This window comes from Lissotriton vulgaris, chromosome 3_1, assembly GCF_964263255.1.
Source record: "Lissotriton vulgaris chromosome 3_1, aLisVul1.2, whole genome shotgun sequence".
In the NCBI taxonomy this organism is placed as follows: domain Eukaryota; kingdom Metazoa; phylum Chordata; class Amphibia; order Caudata; family Salamandridae; genus Lissotriton; species Lissotriton vulgaris.
In genome coordinates, this window is record NC_141689.1 from 179187719 (window position 1) to 179211547 (window position 23829).

Genomic DNA, 23829 nt, shown 5'->3' on the forward strand with positions numbered 1-23829 from the left:
AAAAAAAAGTGCCGGGGCCCTCGTCAGGAGGCCAGCGCAACTTGCACCGCCCATTGTTCCTCCCAACGCTGCCATCACCTTACCAACACAACTACCAATCATCACACTGCTACAAGTGTGACAATTCGGTCTATTCGAGGCTCCCAAAGCTGTAAGAGTGACTTGGGGGGGCAGGTATTCGTTGTATTTAATGTACATTGAATTAATAAAACAACTGTAGTTCTGCAGATCTTTAAATCACACAAACAGCGCCACCATGTGGCAGCCTTCATAAGTGCCGGTGTTGACAATTAAATCCGGGTGCCAGCACCGAAAACCACCTGCTCAAATAAAGCACTGACTATTCCGAATCCTAACTCCAGATTCACCTAGACTAAACTTTCCATAAAATAGTGGCAAGGCTGATGCAGTGGGTGCGATATTTTGGGCATGCGATATATTGCATATGATATAGAGACACTGTACCGCCTAGACGCTACACCCCTCTCCCCCCCCCTTTTATATGCCAGTGCCAAAGAAAAGGATTCCTGTAGGTAAACCCAATTGTCCATCCCTACGAACATCAATGGATTGATGAGATTTGGCCCGGAAGACGATAATTTGAACTAGTCTGAAAGATTCTTTAGTGCACAAAAATGAAGTATGTTTTTGTTCTTCAAAGAATACTTCATAAGATTTTTTTTTAAGTAGGTTTATTGTGCTGCACGGAAAGACACTACAAAAGCAGCCACGCGGACTCGCTTCGAAATGAACAAAACACTCGAAGAAGCGCGTTGCGCCATTCAGATTCCTTTAAAGAGATTCATACAACGCTCTGCAGAGAGGTGCTGGCAGCCTGGAGACAAGCAGCGTTTGTTCAACAGCTGAAAAGATGTCTGCAGAAGGGAGGTGTTTGTAGAGCCCTGGACACATTCACTTGGTGTTTAAAAGATGAGCATCTGTCTGTCAGGGTCCTAATTCAAGGAGAAAGAAGACTGCGGCACTGTAACGCAATCTTCCTGCCAGAACGGAGGTAATTGGCTAGAAAGATAGCTCAGTGGTTTGAGGGCCTCAGGACGGATGTATTTGTAACCAGGCAAGGTGCATACAATGAGTAGGATTGTGTTGGGCTACGAGATGCATTGTCCCAGGGCAAAAATCCTAAAAAAAGAAGTGGGGGGACGCTGACCTCACGACAGGAAGTGAAGTCACAAAAGGTGGACTAGTACCATCGAACTCATTGCCTCCCCTTGCTCACCCCTTAGATGCGATTGCATCAGTGAAGCCAGCGCGTGAGCAGCGTTCTGAATGAGCTCTGATCTCGCCCCAGAGAGGCCTAAGAGTGAATGTGTGGCTCTCTATGCTCCAGTTTCCGAGCTCCCGTTAAAATAAGTGGGGGGACGCCGTCCACCCCCGTGGTACCCCGTCTCGAGCCCTGCTTAGTCCCCAAGAACAGCAAACATGGCCCTCTCCAAAGAGGTCACCTTGGCAAATTTCAGCAGGGCACACCTGTTGTCATTTACTGGTGGGAAAATGCTTGGTAAGTTCTGATACGTGCAAAATTCGGTGCAGACAGCAGTGTCTTCACATTTACAGAATGCAGGATAGGTACATTGCATAAAATATCTGACTCTTCCCTGTCCCGTTTGGAAGTGGGGCCTTCGTATTCGACCATAAAGCCCCCAAAAATATTTTTCAGTGTGGGCTGCATGGTAGCATTCATATCTTATAACCTTGATATAAAACACCCTGCTGCTATATGTTTCACTGTAGGTCACCAAGATTGTCTCTGGCCAATTAAAGCCCCGATGGTAAGTAATACATTTGATTGTTTTCAGTTATTTAAAAACATAACAATTTTTTGTGTAAAAACAGGGTAAAAGAATATAAGAGTATCAGCGGCTTCGTTCACGAGACAGAGCATTCTTGGCCTTCATTGGCCAACTGTCTGGAAAAGGATCAAATTTAAAGCTTTGTGTATGGTCCGTGTAGGAGAGTAGGATCTGATTACTACGGTTACCCCCACTTTTTGCTGGTGTTTCACGGTTTCTCGACTTTAGTCTGGCTGGGGCCCTGCTATCCAGGACCCCAGCCTAGCTGCTTCCTCTCTAAAATGATTGCATGTGCTTTAGGTACACTCCAGATTGGTTACTGGGATACCCTTGTGAGTCCTTAGCATATGGTACCTTAGGTACCAAGGGCATAGGTACCCCAGAGGCCTACCAGAGGCTGAAGCATCTATTATGCCACCCCTGGGAAGCCTTCCAAAATGGCACCACAGGTCTGCTACTGCAGCCTGGGTAAGGCGGTGCCTGCACCCCTTACAAAGATATAGGCTACCTATATCTACCTTTAATCACTGAAACCTATAAACCTGTAAGTCGCTCCAATGGCAGCCCTTATCAATCTTGAAGGCAAAATGCTTAGTTTTGTCTGAAAGGGTGCCCATGCATGAGCTGGGTCCCTCTGCAACTTTCAGAGCCTATTCTCTGAGGCTGTTCTGTGATGCAGCCAGACCATATACTCTTAAGTGCATTATCCCCTTGTGGTAAATGCTAACTTTGGAATGGCTGCATGGAAACACTTTGGAATCCTAACCCCCGCCAGTCCTGGCGGCAGGGGTAGAATTCCACCCTTCTAGAGGGAGAGGCATGTACACACTGACCTTACCAGTAATAGTTTAAAAGAACCCTAGCATCACAAAATGGATGCTGCAGCCACAGACACGAGTGTGACCTCTTGCTGCTGGACGAAACTCCAGCAGGGGAGGCCTGGACAATAGTTTTCCTGTCACAGGGAGGTGTAGCCACCTCCCAGACAGGCTTTAGTGTATTGGGGCTGGGTGGGTGCATTCATGGAATGCTTTACAGACTGTGCTGGGCTGCACACTTGGTGTCCCTGTGCATATCCCCGTTCAAACCGGTTGCAGGGGCACTCAGACCCTGCTCTGGTGCGAAACTGGACATAGGTGGGTCCCAGAGTATGTCCAACCCCTTTCTTTAGTATAAGTAAGGGACCCCTGGCAACAGGACTTTAGATTATACCTGGACGAAACTCTGAAGCTAAATCCTGGAACTTCAACACACTATATCGACTAGAGGACTGAAGAATCTCCCTTGGGGTCAAGGTTTGACTCCCCTGTTCAAACAGGCACCAAAGATGCATCTTGCCGGTCTGCATTTTCGAAGCTCCTGCCGGACTCCGAAGTATTTGCGACTCAGGACATGGACTTCCAGACTTCTCAGAGGCAGACACGAGATCCCAGCAAAGCTGAGACCAGCAGCCTTCATGAGTGACGTGGAACCGGCACATCTGGACACCGCTCACATTTGCAAGTGCTTCGACTTCCTAAGTTTTCCTGAAGTTGTGCATTGGGCTACCTGTAGTCCAAGCCCCGAGCACCATCTGCACCGAAGATTGTGGGCCTATACTCCACGAGTGTTCGTTTAGCCCATTTCTAGCATTTCTGCTCAAGGCCCCTTCACGATCCCTGGTCCGTCTACTGGTGGGTCCCCACGAAGGTAACTCTTTTTTTCCTTGGGCTTCCCTGGCTGCTCCAGGCGTGCCCTGACTTCGCACTAAGTGGTGAGTCCCTCAGACCTTGCTGGTCTTCACCAAAGCCAATCTCTGCTTTCTGCGTGGGTTGCTGTTGCCAAGGCTTGTTGGGTTCAATCCGGAAACGACACCGCAGAACTTGACATCCTTCGTGGGACAGCTCGAATCCAGCACCTGGTCGTCGTCGACGCTGCCTGGTCCTCGTGCCTGAAGAGTCAAGCTTCACCTTCTTCCCCTGAAATCACCCGACATCGGTGGGCATCCGCTCATCGCCTTCCTGGTCCCTGGCAAGTGAACCAGACTCAGTCCATTCTGCTTTCAGGTTCTCCTCATCTCCGATCCAGTCTTGGATCCACCCAGACACTTTCCACTTGGACACCAGCAGCACTTTGCTGCAGATTGCCATTGAAATTGAAGACGAAACCTGACACGAAAAGACACCTACGCACCCGGCTTCCCTCAGTGAGGTAACTCGAGTACTCCGGTGCTCCAGTGGGTGTTGTCGCTAGAACCAGCTCTTTCTAAAGGGATTTGCTCCAAGTCCTCTTCTAAGTGTCTTTAATCTTTAAAATTCCAGACGCGACTTTCCCAATATAAGTCAATTGTGATTAACGGCTGTGTTTATACACTGCAAGCATCCCCTGTGGGTCCCCTGTGTCACTACTTTGGGTGATTCCTGGTGGCCCCAGCGGTTCTAAAGGCTCTCAGCCTTGTCTCTATGTCAGTCGGGTTCTTATACCACTTCCTCAATATATGATTTGGTACGCCCCTAGGGCTCAACATATATTGTGCTAATTTAATGTGTGCTAATTAAGTTTACTGAATGTACTTCTGCCTTTAGCCTCATAAAGAGACTAGAGGGATGAGTTTAGAATAAATACATATATTTTATATATATACCTGGTGTAGTTCTCCTTTCATTTGGTCATTCACGAGATTATAGACTGGTAAAACAAGCTGCTTTATATCTCTTCACGACTTAGCCTGAAGGCTGCTCTCCACAGCTACCACTAGGATAGCTTTCTTTAACCACATCGCTGCTGCGCATTTTCCCCTCCTGTGCTGGAAATATGTGATCCCCAGTGTATCATGACGAGCTCAGCTCGTCATCAGCACAGCTCAACTGTGCCTCATGACGAGCTGAGCTCGTCATGAGCATGGAAAGGGATAAAGGTTGTCTTTAAACCTACCATCAATAAGGGTCGTTTGGACTGGTGCAAGGTGCCCACTAGAATAGTGAACAGCATATGCCAGGCCAACTTCTCACAGTCCACAAAGCACTTTACAAAACTGGCCCGCTCTAATTTCTGTAGATTTCTTTTGACATGTCCCCAGTTGTAATCTCAGATCAGTTGTGGCTAAATTAGTGATTCATGAGGAATGCGTGAAGCTGCCTATTATCTCTAAAAAGTCAGAGCCGTAACATTGATACAGTGAAAATTATCATAAAAATGTACTATACATATCAACTCGAAGGTCTGGTTTCATATGGATAAGGCCACTCAACCAGAGGGAGCGCAGTACCTTGAGAACATGAATTACAATGGTACGCAAAATATTATGATGCAAATCAAAGCTTATTGCAGTGTAGTGTCATATGAATTCAACCACTCTGAGAGGAAGAAGAGAAACAAAGGGCCAGATGTATCAAAGGGTTTTACCCATTCTGTGTCTATGGGAAATTGTGTTCATACATAAGGCCCAATAAGTGTTCAGAATATGAGTTAGGTCGATCTGTTGCACACCATGTTATCGCCCTAAGTGCACACGTGTAAATATGATTAAATAAATGGGCTGTGATTGACGGGCCATACAAATGAGGTGCATTTCCCTTAATGTGCGGCCAAACTCATAGTAAAGATGTCATCTCCAATTTATCTTTAAAACTCTGTGGTAGAAGAGTATAAAATAATCCAGAAGGTGTATCTCCGAGATAAGATGTTTGGTGTGTTGCTTTTTGTGTAAAATGCGTGTTTCCCATCTGTGTGAGACTACAGGTCCCAACAGGCAAGACCATAAGCAAATGGGTACATAGTTAATCACTAGCAATGGCGCTTCACGAATATTGACTCTGTGATTGGTAACCTTCATAATGCCAAACAAACTGCATGCAGGGACCTGTAGTCTCACAGGGATGTGAAACGCGCATTTTACACAGACGGGCGGTTGCTGTTTCTCAAGACTTTAGTTCCGCTTATACAAAAACAAAAGACACACAATTGATGAACGGAATGCACAACAAATCAAAACATTTACCCCAGTCAGGAGATCTAGGTTAAATCGATCATTCTTTTGCTCACCATGCCACCCAGTTTAGACCTGGCCATATGCAAATCAGTCTTGACCCTGTGCCTCATGAGAACAGTCCAGCCCGAACTGCCAAGCCAGGTCCTCCCTGGACCGAAAACAAGCATCCTAGGACCGGTTTCGGGTTTCACCCCTTTTCAGCTAGGATACCTTGATTTCAGTGGCACAGTGAGCAGAGGACCAACGTCTGGGCATACCTGGCGCACTTAGGGCGAGAAAGCAAAACACACACAATTGATGGACGGAATGCAGAGCAAATTAAAACATTCATCCCCAGTCAAGAAATCTGGATTAAATCCATCATTCTTTTGCTCACCCTGCCCCCAGTTTAGACCTGGCCATATGCAAATCAGTCTTAACCCTGTGCCTCATGGAACAGTCCAGCCCAAATTGCCAAGCCAGGTCCTCCCTGGACCGGAAACAAGCATCCTAGGACCGGTTTCGGGGATTCACCCCTCTTCAGCCAGGATAGCTGGATTCCAGTGGCACTGTGAGCCCAGGACCCACGTCTGGGCATACCTTGCGCACTTAGGGCAAGAAGGCAAAAGACATACAATTGATGGATGAATGCAGAACAAATCAAAACATTCACCCCCAGTCAAGAGATCTGGGTTAAATCCATTATTCTTTTGCTCACCATGCCACCCCAGTTTAGACCTGGCCATATGCAAATCAGTCTTGACCCTGAGCCTCATGGGAAGAATCCAGCCTGAACTTACAAGCTACAAAGACAGCATGCATATTTGTAACACTATGATTAATTCAATCTTTCTTCTGTTTATGTTCACGCGGTAATGGATACAATGATGTATCGTCATGAATAAATCCTACTTTTGTTGAGCAACATTTGTACATTGACTGAGAGAATCGATATTCTTGTCCTACAATAAATCGCTCAAAATTTTGTGAACTATCAATTTCGTCTTTTTCGAAGAGTTTGTTCAAAATTAACTGCGGAATGTGAGACTGTTAACACTGGCAGGCTGTGGGCCAAACAGCTGTGCATGTTGGGTCTGGTCCAGTTTTGTGGTCCAGCTATTAATGAATAATTACACGAGCAATTGGCAGAGCTTGCATCACCGCAGCATGCTCAATTCGGTTGAAAATGATTTCCTATGTTTATGAATGCTTATTGTTCGATTATGAGCCTATAGTACATGAGTACACTATAAAACCTTTTTTAAAGGTTTATTTTGCCAGGTCGAAATGGCACTTTAATTCTGCTTATACAGGTTGTAGTGGCAGGCCAAAGACATGGTTAAAGGGCTCCTTAAGTGGGGGGGGCACAATCAGTGCTGCAGGCCCAATAATAGCATTTAATTTACAGGCCCTGTGTACATGAAGTACCACTTTATTAAGGACTTCATTTGGTTTACAAATACTTAAGAGACTTAGACCAACCTTTTTGGACATGAAATTATAGTGTTTTGCCACCTCCTGAAATTTTCACATGGACTAACATATCTTGATAAGAATGCCACATTAAAAATAAAAAAGAATTCACCATATAATAGAACTCATTAAAGCGCTAGGCCCAAATGGGGTCCAGATGGAACAATTCACCTCGGCAGTGGGTCCCCATCTACTGAACAGGTTTAAAGAGGATGCCCAAAGAAGGGTTACCCGGGAATAGGAGAAAAGCTACTATAGTGGTGAAACCAAAACACAACACCCCAGAAATCTTGCTCTATCTATAGACCCATCGCACTCTTTAATACTGAAATCAAGATTCTTGTTAAGATAAGTAAAGATTTTATAAAGCGCGTGAGTGCCAAGGTGTCTTGGCACTAGCCTCCCTTGAGAGAGCCATGAGAAGTCAACTTGGTAAGGGAGGAGAAAAACCAAGTATTTTCGGTTGTGATCTCGTAGAGAGAGTCATGGTGTTCCAATGCTTAAATGCAGAGAAAGAGATGCTTCTGCCTCTCCATCTAGCTTTTGTTTAATCACGGAACAGCCACAATTGATCTGAGATTGCAACTGGGGACATGTAAAATAAAATGTTCAGAAATCAGAGAGGGACAGTTTTGTAAAGTGCTTTGTGGACCATACCCAAAGCTTTCAATTTGATTCTCTCACAGACAGGTAGCCAATGAAGGCCAAGAATGCTCTGTGAAATGGAACTAAATTCGGACATTTTTGAAAGCAGACGAGCTGCCGTATTTGTTAAGAATTGGAGCTTCAATTATGGGACTCCCTCGCCAAAATTGTTAGAGATTTTGGCTTTGAGATTATATCATGTGTGGACGATACGCAGCTCCTATGAGAATAATCTGACCAAATCAAAATTATAATTTTCTGCTGGGAAAAAAGACATTGCAACCTGGAAATCTGAAAACACACTCCAGTTTAACACTGCGAAAACTGAAATTATGCTATTTGGATAGGCCCAACTTCTCTGGTCACCTGACTGGTGGCCATCAGAACTGGGTATGGCCTCTGTACCCATATTAGTGGTATACATTCTGTGAGTCCAGCTGGACCAATCCTTTACTATGAAAGAACAAACCTCTGCTATTACAGGTTCATGTTTTTACATGTTGCGTAGCTGAGAAGAGCCTTTCCTCTATTACCACTCTCCACAAGGAAAACACTTGTCCAGGTGCTGGTTATCAGTCGTCTGGACCATGGCAATTCGCTCTCAGCTTCCATAAATGAGAAGTTAGTCTCTAAGATTCAGGTAGTTCAGAGCACCGCTGCACTTCTTGTTTGTAACCTCCCCGCAGGTAAATGTAAATGTAAATGTTTTTGTACTTGTACAGCGCACAGCTACCCGCAGTGGGTTTCCCGGCGCTTGTACGAATACCGCAAGGGAACCCTTCCTGGCTTTCCCTGTGAAGTGGCCACTCCTGGGCACCCCCATGGTGCAGACCAGGCATCCCTCGCGTTGTGGGGGACGTTGTGGAGACTAATCAAGCTATTGCCCAGAGTTGCAGCGTGGGACCCATGATCAGAATAGGCACTGAGGCGAGAATATCCGGTCAGGGGAATTAATGAGCCCGAGACCCGCCGGGGCAGGAATCGAAACCTGGTCCCTGGCCAGAGCTCTGCATCAAGGTCTGCCTGCTCTAACCATTGAGCCACACTTCTCCACAGGTACATCAACTGCCCCTCTTCTTAAGTCCCTGGATTCTCGGTGTATTTAAATCTCGAAGGTGAGTCTCTCTCCTGGTATCATACATTTTGTTTCCATCTCCTTTCAAATTTCAATACGCCTCATAAAGGATTCAGTATCCAGTCAGACGCGGTCCCCGGCACACGAAATAAACAGGGCGTACTCGCCGAAGCATCGGTTTACAGCGGATGGTGCCGTATTAACTCGGTCTTGCCTTTACAAGGCGTATTGAAATTTAAAAGGAGATAGAAATGGGATTTATAATACCAGGAGAGAGACTCACCTTCGAGATTTAAATTGCATCACCTTACTCATAAGATACACATAGCATCCAATAGAAGACATTTTCTCATTGCAAACATATCTTAGGACCCTCTGGGTCGGAATTATAACCAGTTGTAAGGTTCACAATTCATTCCACTCCTTTACAGCCCTGAAGAAGTCAAGGGTTTCACACCCCATTGACGAAACACATGTTGGCTGGCTCGCGAATCAATACACCATCAAAAATCAACATTTCAAGAAAGAACTCCCTTGTCCTTCATGCCTGCTATACGATAACTTTCTGTGCTGTTTTTTTTCCCCACTCATATGCGTGTGCACGGGATTTGCTGATGTTCATAGACGGACCTTGGTCCAGAATTGAGGGTTTAGGGGTTTTTCCCTTGCCTGCAGCACCGCATTCATTATCCTCATTTGTGCTAACACGCTAGTTGGCGAGCGCCACTCCATACCCTGTGATACATTAACACCCCCTTATGTTTTCAGCATTTGAATCTATACACTAGCCCCAACTAAGGATGATTATGCACAATGCTGAGGTCTGAAGCTATACTGTGATGGATCAAAAAGATTGTTGGCATCGAGAAAGGACATTATGTCCTCATTAAACCCTTTTCCATTATTTTCACAGGCAATGGTAGGTGGGAAATGGGCCTGTAATTTTTAGTGTCACCTATGTCAAGGGATGTTTTTTTTTAAAAAGAGGAAGCATCTGCGCCTTTTTCTAGGCTGTTGAAAATTGGCCTGAAGCCAGAACATTGTTCAGGAGTTCCATTAAATGCACAGAGATCATGCTGGAGACCATTTGAAATACGTAGGACGGGCAAGGACCCAAAGGAGAACCTGACTTACTGGTTTCCAGAAGCCTTACTACTGTGCCTCCAGCACAAAGGATCCACTGTAGGGTTAGCATCCTACATAAAAAATTACTCATAAACACTATTTATCTTTGTTTGAAAAAATTCTGCCAACTTATTACAGAAAGTAATAGGGGTAAAGATTTTATGGCGGTGTTAATTTATTCTGTGTAGTATTTATTTTTTTCTGAAATAATTAGCGGTTTATACTCACTAATAATTATTTGTATTTATTTTTCTCTTCAAGATTGAGCTCTCTCCATCTCTGTTCTTGGGCCCTGCATTTTTAGTTAAGTGTTGTAGCTCAGGGGTGTACCACAGAGCAGATGGACTTTTCCTATGATTATTCACAGTTTTTTCTGGGGCTAATCAATAACTGCAGAGTCTATCAAATTAGTAAAATTGGTAGTGGCAGCTTCTATATGAGTAGCTAGTGCTGGGATGTGATTTTTTTAATACACTATCAAGCTCAGAACTATCCATGTTAAGCCATGGGCAGAACTTTAATAGACTAGGATTCCAACCATATCAGAGGCAGAGCTCTGTCAAAACTTAATGCAGGATTGTTTGTAAATATCCCTTCCAGAATAGGATTAGTCTTATGGGTAGGTTGATTCATTAACTAAGGTCGGAACTGCAAAGGCAGTCGACAAAATGCTCAGTCTCCGTGTTTTCTTCAAGCTCCCAATAACAATGAAAGTCCCCCAGTAGGGTGAAGTTGGGAAACTCCATACAGGGCTCCATAAAGGTCTGAACAGATATAATAAATCTGTTTCTTGGACCGTGTGGACGATACACTAAAGTGCAGTTGAAAACAGTGATGCTATTAAATTTAAAGCAAACATCAGGGCTTCACCGTCCAAATGGGTGACAATATTAAACACTGGCCTAATGTAATTGGGATAATTAGCGCAATCCCCCACCCCCACATCAGGGTCCTGACAAAGCATCAGTCCAGGTCTCTGTGAGGAATACTAAATTAGGGGCATAGGGGTCTGTGAACTTGCCAAATTCGAGTTTATTTTTAATAAGTGATCTGGTGTTCAGTAACACACAGGTGAGCAACTCAGGTAGGTGTCCTGAAATGTGGGTACCATGTGAGTGGGTTAACAGGTAATTGTTACTAGAACAGCAGGTTGGATTGAGAGAGAAAGCACAATGACAAGATTTGAGTTACAGTTATAGCCCTCACAGCAGTTTTGCTTACCCTGGCAGCAAAGCTCCATCAGCTCGTCCCACGCAAAGGCCAGGTTATAAAGGTGACCAGGAGTCCTGGTGCATGGCATAGGCCTGTCAGGGACAGGCGCAGACGTGCTACCCGGTCCCCTAAAAGGGCGAGCATAGAGGGGCATGACCATGGGCGTGACCAGCTTCTGAATGCAGACACATCCCCGAAGGAAAAAAATGAGGGGGCAATGAAAAAAAGACAAACTAGGGTTCAGCAACCCCTTACTCACCTGATAGACTCCCCTGTGAGTTATGAATACTGGCAACTTAAAGAATAAAGGCATTATTACAATGTCGGTGGGCCACTAACATCCTGCATTGTGCTCCGATTGCCACATTACGATGTGGTCGGTCGGACTGCAGTGGATGGAGGGAGTGACCAACGCCTCCAACAGGCTCAAGGAGCCCGTCGGAGCATCGGTCAGATGGCAATCCCTACAATGGGGGCGGTGCCTGAGAAGGCACAGCCGTAGGGATTACGATGGCCCTCTCCCCTCTGCTTTTGCATGGCGGTCCAAATCACCATGTAAATGCAGACGGAATTGGACTTTGGAAGCCCCTAGCAGGGCACCTGTCCCCCGTAGGTCTCCACTATAGGCCCAGAGGTGGCACATGTGATGCCTCCCCAAACATGTATGCACCATGTGCCAGGCGCCACATGGTGCCAGTCGCCACATGGTGCCTGGCACATGGTGCATGGATGTTTGAAAACTGCTCTTTTGCATTATGCTGCAGCCCTAAAAAAAGGGCCGGAGCACCAGCAGCGGTGCGTCCATTGGGGCGTAGGGGCGTAGCCCCACCAGCCAACATGGACCTGCATCGCGGCCGCCGGCCGTATCTGAATAAAATACAAATTTGGCATTGCGCTGAACAATCAGCCGCCGGGAATTGCGCAGGGGGGGGTGGCCTGCTGCAGCTTGAGTGGCAGTCCACACACTCAGGCTGCAGCAGACCGTAGTGCACAGTCTAGGGAACTTACAGTGCGAATGCTTGGGAAAGTTGGCAACTTTCTCAAGCATGCGCACTGTAAGTTCCCCAGCAGGACCCAGGGGTGCATGCTTGTTCGCCTACCACTGTGCCACAGCCTGCCGCCCGGGTTTCCAAAGGTCGACAGGGCAAGCAGCAATGTGCCCCCCTAGCCAATCCTGGCCCTGCATGCAGCGCCAGGATTAGCTGGTCCACCGGCGCAGCATCCCATTGGATGCCGCGCGTGGGGGTGGCCCTGCATTCGTTGCGGAGGGGATGTTGTTATCAAGGTTTCGTTTCTTTCATCATAGAGGCGGGAAGTCCAAGGAAGGGGGAAGCCAGAGGTGTTCGGGGTCGAGAAAGGAAGGCAGTCCTCAGACAGCGCAGACACCGGCAGCGGCATGGCTGACACCGACCCCAGGACCCCGCAGGAGCTCGCCGACTTTGTAAGTAATCAGCCGAAATTGTGTGCGCAGCTTGAGTAATGCAACTGGTCCTCGAGTAAAGCGCTCCGGTTAATACCTTCGGGTCCAGTTCTTGCACTATATACAAAACTTCAGAAAAAAAACCTGTTCGCCTGGCAGCTGTTCGCCGCGCAGCCACAGCTTAGAAAAATCTGCGTGACACCACTCTTTAGACTTCATTCGTTTTTCCAAGTAAAGATAATCACACGTGACGTGTGCATTCAGAGACTGCGCAGCCCGGTGACAGTCATTATTATACAACACTAAAACTTTCTCACATGAGTGATGGATATTGCAGTGAGAGTCTAAAATGCAATGTTGGTGCAGTAAGATTGGGTTCTCGGGGGTGCACAAGGTCACTAACGGGGAAGTGGGAAACACTCAAAAAGGCTCAGGGTTGTGCGTGTTCAGAAACCTTCCCAACGATTTTCACACCCAATGTAAGTATCTACGTCAAGTGCCAGAAACAGGGTGACCTAAATGTGCATATAAAGTGAGAAAAACATCCAAACACCCATGGAGTTCCTAGGATAGTAAATACACGGGTCGTTCTGCCTAGAATATGTTATAGAGTAGACAGAAAGAAAATACATATTCAAAGTAAACATAACCCAATACTTGGGGATTGTTTGCATTGGCAGAAAATCCCCCAATAAAGGGTTATTCATGCGCATGGAAATTAGCGATGTAGATTCCCCTGACCAGACCAATACATTTTTTTCTGAGGCCCGTGAAAAAAGTAACTAGGCAAATCGCAGGTGCAACCCCGGGAACTCTAAAATTAACATTCACTTTATGCATCTCACCATAAACCTGCAGTTATGGAGGGGGGGAGCTTAGCTGGATTGAGTGAACTTCAAATGTGTATTGCTCGCTGTGTGCAAGAGTGGAAGGAAACTGCTCAATGTCAACATTTAGATTCATTCTCGATAACATGAACACTTACTTTTTTCGCTTGTAGTAGTGCTGTTAATCATGCCTGGAAACATTGATACATTAATAACCAGCTCTATTTCCTTGATAAGCATCCATTCTGAGTTTCCTATGATTCGCTGATATGAATGTAGGTGGTTAGATTTATTGAACTTAATGCAGAAACATTACCTAAAATCAGATGTAACCTTTGATCTCTGGCATAGTCCGTCCTTCATTTAATGGTACACAGCTTTCAAGTTTCTGCTATTGGTTTATTCCATTTTGGCTTTGGTTTGTAAATAAGACCTTATAAACCCCCCCCCCCCCCCAAAATATATATATATCGCATCTTCACAGACTGGGGAGGTAGTTCATTGTGTTTCTGCACCTGCTGCAAGAAATCTGTGAAATGAGCATACCGGCCTTATGCACAGATACCATCTGCATTGGTTTGAAGGAACCTGGCTTTCCTTTTCCCTCGAATGTAAATTAATCACAACGGCTCCTTTACTTTTTTTCTACACCTAGATAACCTTACTAGTTGGATCTCTTGCTGGAAGACTCAAACCAGGTCAGATCTAGACAGGGCCTACAGGGTTGGGGGAGTCAGTCACCTTTATAAGGTATAAGATTTCTCCACAGGACAGTGCCGCTGCACGCTCAGCCCGGAGATAGAAAAGTTAGTCAGAGGTCATGTAACTGAGTTTGCTCCAGAACTGCTGGCCTTTAAGAGTTACTGGTCTGCTGTGAAAAGGTCTAATTTTCCCCATAGACCAGTCTTCGTTGGGACAAAATATAGCTAGAGTTATGAGCATTACGACAGCTCTCCCTTAAAATTACTCTGTTATTTCTTAGTTGGGCTCGCTTAGATTTATAAATACACTTACTCTCAATTACATGTAATGTTAACAATTATTATCTATTTTTAAACTGCTGAAAATTCGCATTTATTTGGTTATTAGCATCTTCTTTTTAAAAAATGTTGCAATATGAATGTGGCTTTCTGTAGTCTCTGATTCAGCGACTTGAAGCAGCGTTTTCTTGAGGCTGTTTGTGGCCTGTGAGTTAGCTTTCTCCCCATGGGCCCAGTTCACCAGTGCTTGCACAAAGGAGTAGTAACAGAGGAAGCAAGACAGGCGAAGAGAACTGTAAACATAGAGAATGTGTAACAGAGAGAAAGGATAGAGGCATACCACGCTCCTTCTGCCCGGCGACCACAAAGCTGAAGTCATTAATCCAATAGTCTAACAAGGTCCTGCGTTTCGTTAGAATGGTGCAAATATCTGCGCACAATTGAATAGGGCATTATCTGACCCGCAAATCTCTGAATTATGGAGTGATGCTTATGGGGCACAGATCAACCCTGCCAAAAAACTGAGGGGTGACCCTAAGAGCACAGCTGCCATCCAATCAGGGGTGGGATGCTTTGGTGTGCTGGTCTGGTTTCCTGGGTGCATTGGCTCAACTTTTTTCCCATGCAATTGATTGGGTGTCTTGGTAAGTTGCTTTTATGTGAATGTCTGACTTATGACTGCGCATTCCTTTCAGTGTGCACTTGCTTCAGTTTACTTTTTGAGTCACTGTCTAGTTTGCTGGATGTATTGCTTTCATTTTGCTTTCATTATATGTTGGTGCCTGCATGCTGAGGTGTACTCTTCTTCAGTTTAAATGTATGTGCCTGGCCTGTTGACTAGCACACTGCTTTCAAAGTGAAGGTTCACAGGTTCACACTTGCTTTAGTTTACTTTTGTATGGTGGACTGCATGCACTGTTTTGCTGGATGCATTGCTTTAAGTTACTACTTGATGCATTGCTTTCAGTTTGCTTTCAAGTAATTGCTCTCATTTTCCTAATGCTTTGTGAAGGCTGTTTCCCAACTGCTGTGCAACTTCTTCTACTCTTAGAGCTGAGATTTTCATGAAAGTCTTATAGTCTGAATTCAGCACCTGAGCGTAATAGGGCGGAATGTATGAAGCTCTGTGGTTATACTGAATAAGCAGCTACCTATGTTATGCCATCTATTAATGTAATAACTGCACTTTCACGATTGCTTTATTAACCTTCCTGCTTTCTCAAATTTGCTTGAAAATGCACGATTTTTCTTCAAAATTTTCATGGGGGGGGTAATCCCCCCAAACCCTCCTTTTGGGGTTCGGGCTCGCTCGCTGCGCTCGCTCGCTACGGTGCTGTATGCAAATCACTTTGCGCCACACCACTTTCAAATGTCACCCACCACCCCTGCGTAGCACTCGCTTTGGGAGCAGATCAGCAATAATTTTACGCTCATCTGGCCACCAAGTGGGTCTGAAAAACACTAGCTACAAGGAAACGTTTCTGTGTGTGAGAACTGGAGTTCTGCTGAGGTCTGCATGTACTGGCGTTTGGCTGGCTGTGTGTGTACTGGCATTTTGCTGGCTGTGTGTAAGGACTTGCACTTGGCGGGTGGTGTGTGTGTGTGTGGACTAGTGCCTGGAGGCGGTGTGTGTAGACTGGTGCTTGCTTGGTGGTGTGCGTGGACTGGCGCTTGGCTGGCAGTGTGCGTGGACTGGCGCTTGGCTGGCAGTGTGCGTGGACTGGTGTTTGGCTAACTGTGTGCATGGATGGTGCTTAGCAGGCGGTGAATGTGTGGATGGAGCTTGGCTGGCGGTGTGCGCAGATGGCGCTTGGCTGGCGTGTGCGCAGATGGCGCTTGGCTGGCTGTGTGCGCAGCGGGGGCTCCCACGCTATGGCAGAGTAGCGTAGCCTCCTCAAAAATGGCACAAAAAGAAAAATAAAACAATGATAAACACTTGTTTTATTTTTCCCTTCTTGCCCACTCTTGGGGGGTTGGGCCATGAGGGTGGGTCCAATGGGGGGTGGATGACTGAGGGGAGTGGTAGATTCACTCCCTTCACTGCGCATGGAGAGAGTTTTCACTGCAAACAGTCATGCGCAGTGAAAGCTCTCTCCAACCCAGCAATGCAGCTGGGTTGGAGAGACCAGGCACAGACTCACAGTCTGTCCTGGAGAGCCAATCGAGAGTGCTCAGGCCAATCCTGAAGCTGATCTCATGCATGAGAGCAGCCTCAGGATTGGCCGCATTGCATTCTGGGAGCATGTGCCGCCTGGAGAAAGGAGAAGAGCATGACGCAGCCAGCTGCAAGTAAGGTTTTTTTTCTCACCCGAGACACCAATGCCCCACGCCTACCCCGCCGCTCGTCCAGCACACCAGCCGCGCCTAGGTGTGCGAGGACTGGCGGTGTGGATTGTTTTGATGCCCCAGTGTTTTTTTTATCCAGAATCCCCTGCACACCTCAAATTTAGCTAAAAAGTCAAATTTTCCAGTCAGTCCTGTGTGGGGAAAGATGTAGGATCACCGCAACAGTACAAATTTCCAAACACCCAGCACTCCCCTCAGTCATCGATCGAAATTATACTTCACTTCTGGGGTGCCCACTGCAGAGTAAGCTTAAAAACTAATAAAGATCCACACAAGAAGGACCTCCCTGGATTTCCCCGGGTGTCCAGTTTTCAGATATGTCTTGGTTTGGTAGGTTTCCCAATACAGCTGCCAAGCCCAGGACCAAAAGCACAGGTGCCCCGCTATCTGGCATAAAACGGCCTGGTTTTGCAAAGGGGTCACCTAGTTTTTCAGCCTGGGCTTGGCGTCCATCTAAGGAAATCTACCAAACCCAAACCTTTCTAAAAACTAGACACCAAGGGGAGTCCAGTAGGTGTGACTTGCGTGTATCCCCCCCACGTTTTCCTACCCAGAATCCCCTGCGAACCTCAAATTTAGCTAAATAAAAATCAAATTTTCCTCACTTTTCTGAGTGGGATCAACGCCCGCTACAAATTTCCACCCACCCAGGGCTCTCCCTCAGGTCTCTCGATAAAAATGGAACCTCACTTTTGTGGGTAGGCTTAGTGCCCACGACTGGAAAATAGCCCAGAACGTACTGTGGAGACTTCAAAATTATTGATTGCATAACTACCTGGTTTTGGGAGGGAGTCACCTGCATTTTTGGTCCCAGGCTCAGAGGCCATCTAGGGAAATCTACCAAACCCAGACATTTCTGGAAACTGGACACCCAGGGGAGTCCAGGGTGGTGCTGCTTGCATGGATCTCCCAACATTTACCTATCCAGAATACCATTCAAACCTCATATTTAGGTTAAAAAAATTTTTATCAGATTTTCTGTGTGGGAAAGTTGTGCGATCACCGGGTCACTGCTAATTTCCTACCACCCAGCATTCCCTAGCATTGCCCCAGGTCTTCCAATAAAAATGGTATCTCACTTGCGTGTCCCGGGCTCTGCAGCCATCTAGGGAAACCTACCAAACCCAGACATTTCTGAAACTTACCCAGGGGAGTCCAGGGGGGTGTGGCTTGCTTGGATCTCCCAAATGTTCCTACAAAGAATCCCACTGCGAACCTCAAGTGTAGCTATTTAGCTAAAAGGCTGGTGACTCCCTCGCAAAACCAGATCATTTTGAAGTGTCCACAGTACATTTTAGGGAATTACATGCCACAGGCACTAGACCTACCCACACAAGTGAGGAACCATTTATATCGGGACACTTGGGGTAATGCTGGGTGAGTGGAAGTTTGTGGCACCCTGCAGATTACAGACCTTTCCATCACAGAAATGTGAGGAAAATGTGTTATTTGTTGACAAAGTTTGAGGTTTGCATGGGAATCAGGATAACAGAACCTGGCGAGAGCCATACAAGTCACCCCATCCTGGATTTCCCTGGATATCTAGTTTTCAAAAATGTACAGGTTTGCTAGGTTTCCCTAGGTGCCGGCTGAGCTAAGGTCCAAAATCCACAGCCAGGCACATTGTGGAAAAAAGGGTCTGTTTTCTCTTGGAAAAATTGATGTGCCCACGTTGCGTTTTTATTGCTAGACTTAGGGGAACACAGAATTTAACGAGCAAGTGTTATTTCCAATTGACTTTCAATGCTTTTTTGCCTTCCAAATGAAAGACGATGTGTAAAATAAAAAAAGTCACTTTGAAAAATGTCCTCTAAATCACATGCTAGTATGGGTACCCACAATTTTGGAGATGTGCAAATAACCACTGCTTCTAAACTCTATATTTTGTTCCCATTTCAGAAATACATACCTTTTTTGTACTCTTTATATTTTACAAAATGGACTGCTCTATACCCGGTACACAGCGAAAAACCATTGCAAGGCTCAAGTTCAGTTATTGGCTCTGGGTACCTCGGGTTCTTGGTGAAGCTACAAGTCCTATTTATCGCCACACCCAGAAAGTTACAGCGGACGTAACCGTATATGGCTTTCAAAAATCTGCCATACTTAAAATAAGTTACAGGTGAAAACGTTGGCACACATGGCTGTTTCTTTCAATTCAAATTTTTTTTTATTTCAACTGTTAGATTCCATAGGAATACTTTGAAGGATCTACACAAATAATGCCTTGCATAGCTTTGTGGGATCAATTATTGGTTACACACCCATTTCTACCACTAATTGGAAGGCGGTTGAAAGCACAAAAAAATAGGAAAAATAGGCTATGTCCCAGTAAAATGCCAAAACTGTGTAGAAAATGTTGGTTTTCTGACAAAAGTCTGCCTGTTCCTGAAAGCTACGAGGATGGTGAATTTTCCCGCATTTTTCTCCCAGAAAACAAAATGTAGCTGTATTTTGGCGAATTTCTCGGTCCCTCCAAGGGAATCTACAAACCCTGGGTACCTTTACAATCCTCAGGATGTTGGAAGAAAGGGACACAAATTTAATGTAGATGCCTTATGTGGACAAAAAGTTACAGGGGTCTACGCGCAAACGACCCCAAATAACCAAAAAAGGCTTAGCATGGGGGGAGGGGGAGTGGGGGGGATGCCTAGCAGCAATGGGGTTAAGAGTTGTCACTAACACTGCCATGTTTTCTATTTGACAAAGTCAAACATATTTTGGGGAGATGATACTTTGATCTAGCATTACAAGGGTCCATATTGCAGGAATGAAAGATAGAAAAAGTAGTTTACTGGTATGGGTCAGAAATGGCGCTAGCCAGAGATCAGTGGAGCTGCTACTTCAACACTCAAATAGGACTGCACCATCTATGCAGGTATGCATTTATAATCTTCATGCAACCAACCAAGTGGATCAGTACATTTTTCATCTAAAATGCTCCTTTCTGAACTTCTTCAAACACAAACATGCTGGCTGTCAGAGATGCCTGGCTGGTGAAGACCTGCCATCTGCTCTAAGCAACTTAGAAGGCATGAGAACAGAACCAGAGCACAATGACATGCGATAACCTTACTGTCTCGCTCCTTGTCGCTGAGATCCTGAAGCCGTAACACATGGCGACGAGGCAGCAAGAGGGTCTGGAAGGGCCAAACTGCCCAATAAGGGACAACCACCAGCCAGTCTTCGTTTTCAACAACAACGCGAACCTGGAAAAAAGGAAGTCAAGATAGAAAGGAGACAGAAGAAGGAATACACGAAAGTGAGTCTAAATCAGGGCGAACATGAGTAGAAACTCTATAACTGTACGACATACTGGAACTAACAAATTCTTCTGGGCACCATCACTAGTTTGTTGTGCATTTCAGGGAGTTAGCTACCAGATCGGTTGTTTCCCATATCTAACTTATTAGTTGAATCCCAAAAATGATCCACATGCCGTTGCAAAAATAGAATGTTTGCTTTAAAGCACTATAGTTCAGTAACTGACCTTCTGAGCGGCTTCCAGCTTTCCGTACTCCACCAGCATGGGCTCCTGGTGCTTCCTAAGATACTCCATCTGGGTCCGATCCTCCACCCGGGCTTCATTCGGCAAAAAATTGCTAGCCCATATCTAAATGAAGGAAAAAAATTGTGAGTTGGAAAACCTTATTCTCACAACAATTACAGCATCACAGACACTTTATGCCTCTTCAGAAAGGATGATCCGAGTCTGGCTTACCATGGCTTCGAGGTAGCCACAAAGAAGACGCGGGGCCAGTGGGGTGGTGGAATATTCAGATAACACACAGAGGCGTCGCTGGAGGGGCGTGGACATCATTTAGGGGTCGCTAAAGGTCGACGTGGCACACCTTTTGAGAAACCTAGTCTCAGAGGTGGCAAAATCAGAGCCTGAACACCCAGGCAGCTCTTCCTGATGGACGCTGGTTGGAGCTCCACTTGCCTGGTTTCTGTTAATTTTTTGTAATACAAATAGTGAATATATTCACTATTAGTGTAATATAAATGGAGTACATTAGCTGGAATATAAACCTTTCTGGAAGCTAAGGTAAGTAAAAAGTGCTGTTAATTGTATGCTGTATGCATGCTTGCGGGTTAGAGTGTGTTGATGTGCACGAGTGTGTAAATGTGTTAGCATGCGTAAGCCAGAGTAAAGGTCAAATGGAGTCTGATGTCACTTCCGCTGCTCCTGGCATTTTGGTGAACCGACGTCCATGTTCAGGGGGGTGTTTGGGGTGTTACACCCCCTAAAAAATGTATTGTGTGAAAAATAGTTCAGTACAGGTGCCTAAAGTCGGGTACGGTGAGGTGTCTGTCGGATTTGATGAGGAATCTTTACACATACAGACAAAAAAAAGACGCAAACTCTCTCCCTCTTTCTTTGGGAAGACTTAAAACATGTTGGTTATTTCACAAAATGTATGTTAACAGTATGTACCAGCGTGATTGCTGGAAAATCTTAAGCACACACTCCCCCCCCTCCTCTTTTCACTGACCAAGCTACGCCCCTGATAACACCACCAAAGTCCAAAAGGACTGAGTACATATTTTATTTAAATTATGCATTCAAAAAGTAAAGTTATCTGAAAATTTTAAACTCATGTATAAAGATCCCTGCATGGTATAAAAATGTTTTCTTTACGACTTTAAATAGTGCTTTGCACAGCAAATTGTTGTTTCAGTTATTTCCATTTAATTTGAAGTGATGCTCAGTTCACCTTGTCATCTATCTTCGATCTATACTCTATACTAATATAATAAAGAGAGAGCCCAAACCTTTGAGGCGGGTAATCTCAGGAACCACAGCACCAATCACAACACCCAATACAGCGTTGGAAAGGGCAGTTGCAGCAGAAGGACATAGGCTATGCAGACGCCCACCATATACATTTAAAAGGTAAAAGAACCGTGCCAGCAAAGTAGTCCCTTTTGGGCGTGTCTGCGTTGTGGGCGTGTGCTGGGGGCGTGACAAACGCTGGGGGCGTGTGGTACGTTCCGCCCTTCATGCCATGTCTCATATCGTGTGCTAATCCCACCCTGCTCCCTTTAAATACCCCTGCACCCCATAATCATAACCCACCCTTACTCCTTAAAATACCCCAAGACCATTAAACACTAACCCATCTTAACCCTATAAATATACCCTGTACCCCAAAACCCAAACCTAGCCCTGAACCCTATAAATACCCCGTACCTCAAAACCCAAACCTACCCCTGAACCCTAAAAATACCACTGTATTCCAAAACCCAAACCTACCCCTGAACCTTTAAATAACCCTGTACCCCAAAACCCAAACCTAGCCCTGTACCCTTTAAATACCCCTGTACCCCAAAACCCAAACGTACCCCTGAACCCTAAAAATACCCCTGTACCCCAAAACCCAAACTTAGCCCTGAAGCCAAAAATGTCCCTGTACCCCAAAACCCAAACCTACCCCTGAACCCTAATACCCCTGTACCCCAAAACCCAAACCTAGCCCTGAACCCTAAAAGTACCCCTGTACCCCCACACCTAGCCCTGAACCCTTAATATACCCCTGTACCCCAAAACCCAAACCTACCCCTGAGCCCTAAAAATACCCCCATACCCCAAAACCCAAACCTAGCCCTGAACCCTAAAAATACTCCTGTACCCCAAAACCCATACCTATCCCTAAAACTACCCCTGTACCCCATAACCCAAAACTATATCTGAACCCTTAAAGTACCCAAACACCCCAAAACATATACCTAAGTACCCCAAAACATATACCCCTATACCCATACTTACCTTATCCAAACATTAAAAAAACATGCTTTTACCATTCATGCATTTACAACGAGTTTCGTTGTAAATGTATGCGTGGTAAAAGCATATAAAATGTAATGCAATGCGTTATAATGGCATTGCGGAGTAATGGTACTTTCGTAATGAAAGTATGCGGAGTGATGGTATGCGGAAAGAAAGTTGCGAAATAATGGGTGTTTACCCTTCCCCGGTAAGTGCATTGGTGGCACGGTGGCCCACATCTCCAGCAACATACTTATATTTTTTCACCACCTATTTGAAAAATGCACAGGTCTCTCTCATTGATGGCCAGCACCGACATACACTTTTAGACACACCTCCCGCCACAAGTTCCAGAATTGTGAACTTTAGAGCTGGGGAGCTACGTTCGAATCTCGGCATCAGCTCAACATCCTCTGATTCCAGGCAAATCGCTTTGTCTCACCGTGCCTACCACAAATGAATGTGTTCTTCTGTAATGTAAATTGTGCTCATGCCATGTTGTCGAGTTCGCGCTATATAATATTGCAAGGAAAAATGAAGTAGGGAAACTCGAGTTCACACACTACTGAACGCGCACTCTTAAGTGCATCAGCAGTGCACTGCGAATCGGAGCGTTTCACAGGCCTTTCACAGATAAGAAATGCTATCAAAACGAAATCCTACAAAACAATATACTACTGGCCGGCAGAAATTCACACCCGGACAACGTCGGGACGGGCTGCTAGTTAAGAATAAAAGGCTCAGTTGGCATACCGGGGTCTAAGCCTATGACCAACAATTCACTTACAATTTAAACATGTACAGGGCTTAATTGTCAGGATCTAATTAATAAGGCTCACAAAAAAACAATGAGGTGATTAATCATATTCAGATCTAGGTGAATGGTCAAAATAGCCCCTTACATGAACACACACAAACAGCAGACAGCTATTGACAGAAAAAAAAAATCCTTCCCTCTGACAACAAAAGTGAGGTGACATCCGGTGATGACAATTCAGTCAAAGTCATCACATATTGCCCATGACTATTATGTTTCCATTTATATTCTTTAGGAATTGTACCTGGGGAGCACGTGTGACTGGAAAACAAAAAAATATTTATGCAGCTAGATGAAGGTTTAGAAAGTGTGCTTGTTCGCTTTATCACCAGGGAATTTCTGTTGATTTCTCAATTTATTTTTTTCTACATACTTCCAA

General features: G+C 45.4%; 1 protein-coding gene across 2 annotated transcripts in view; it reads right to left on the reverse strand.

Moving 5' to 3' along the window:
* Positions 1-23829, reverse strand: part of GALT (galactose-1-phosphate uridylyltransferase) — a 138558-nt gene that overhangs the window by 36863 nt on the left and 77866 nt on the right. For both annotated transcript variants that reach the window (XM_086960268.1, XM_086960269.1), the window contains exons 7-8: positions 20354-20476; positions 19940-20072 (exon numbers count right to left, since the gene is read on the reverse strand). In XM_086960268.1, coding sequence (XP_086816394.1) covers positions 19940-20072; positions 20354-20476 — 256 coding nt within the window. The remainder of the gene's footprint in view (positions 1-19939; positions 20073-20353; positions 20477-23829) is intronic.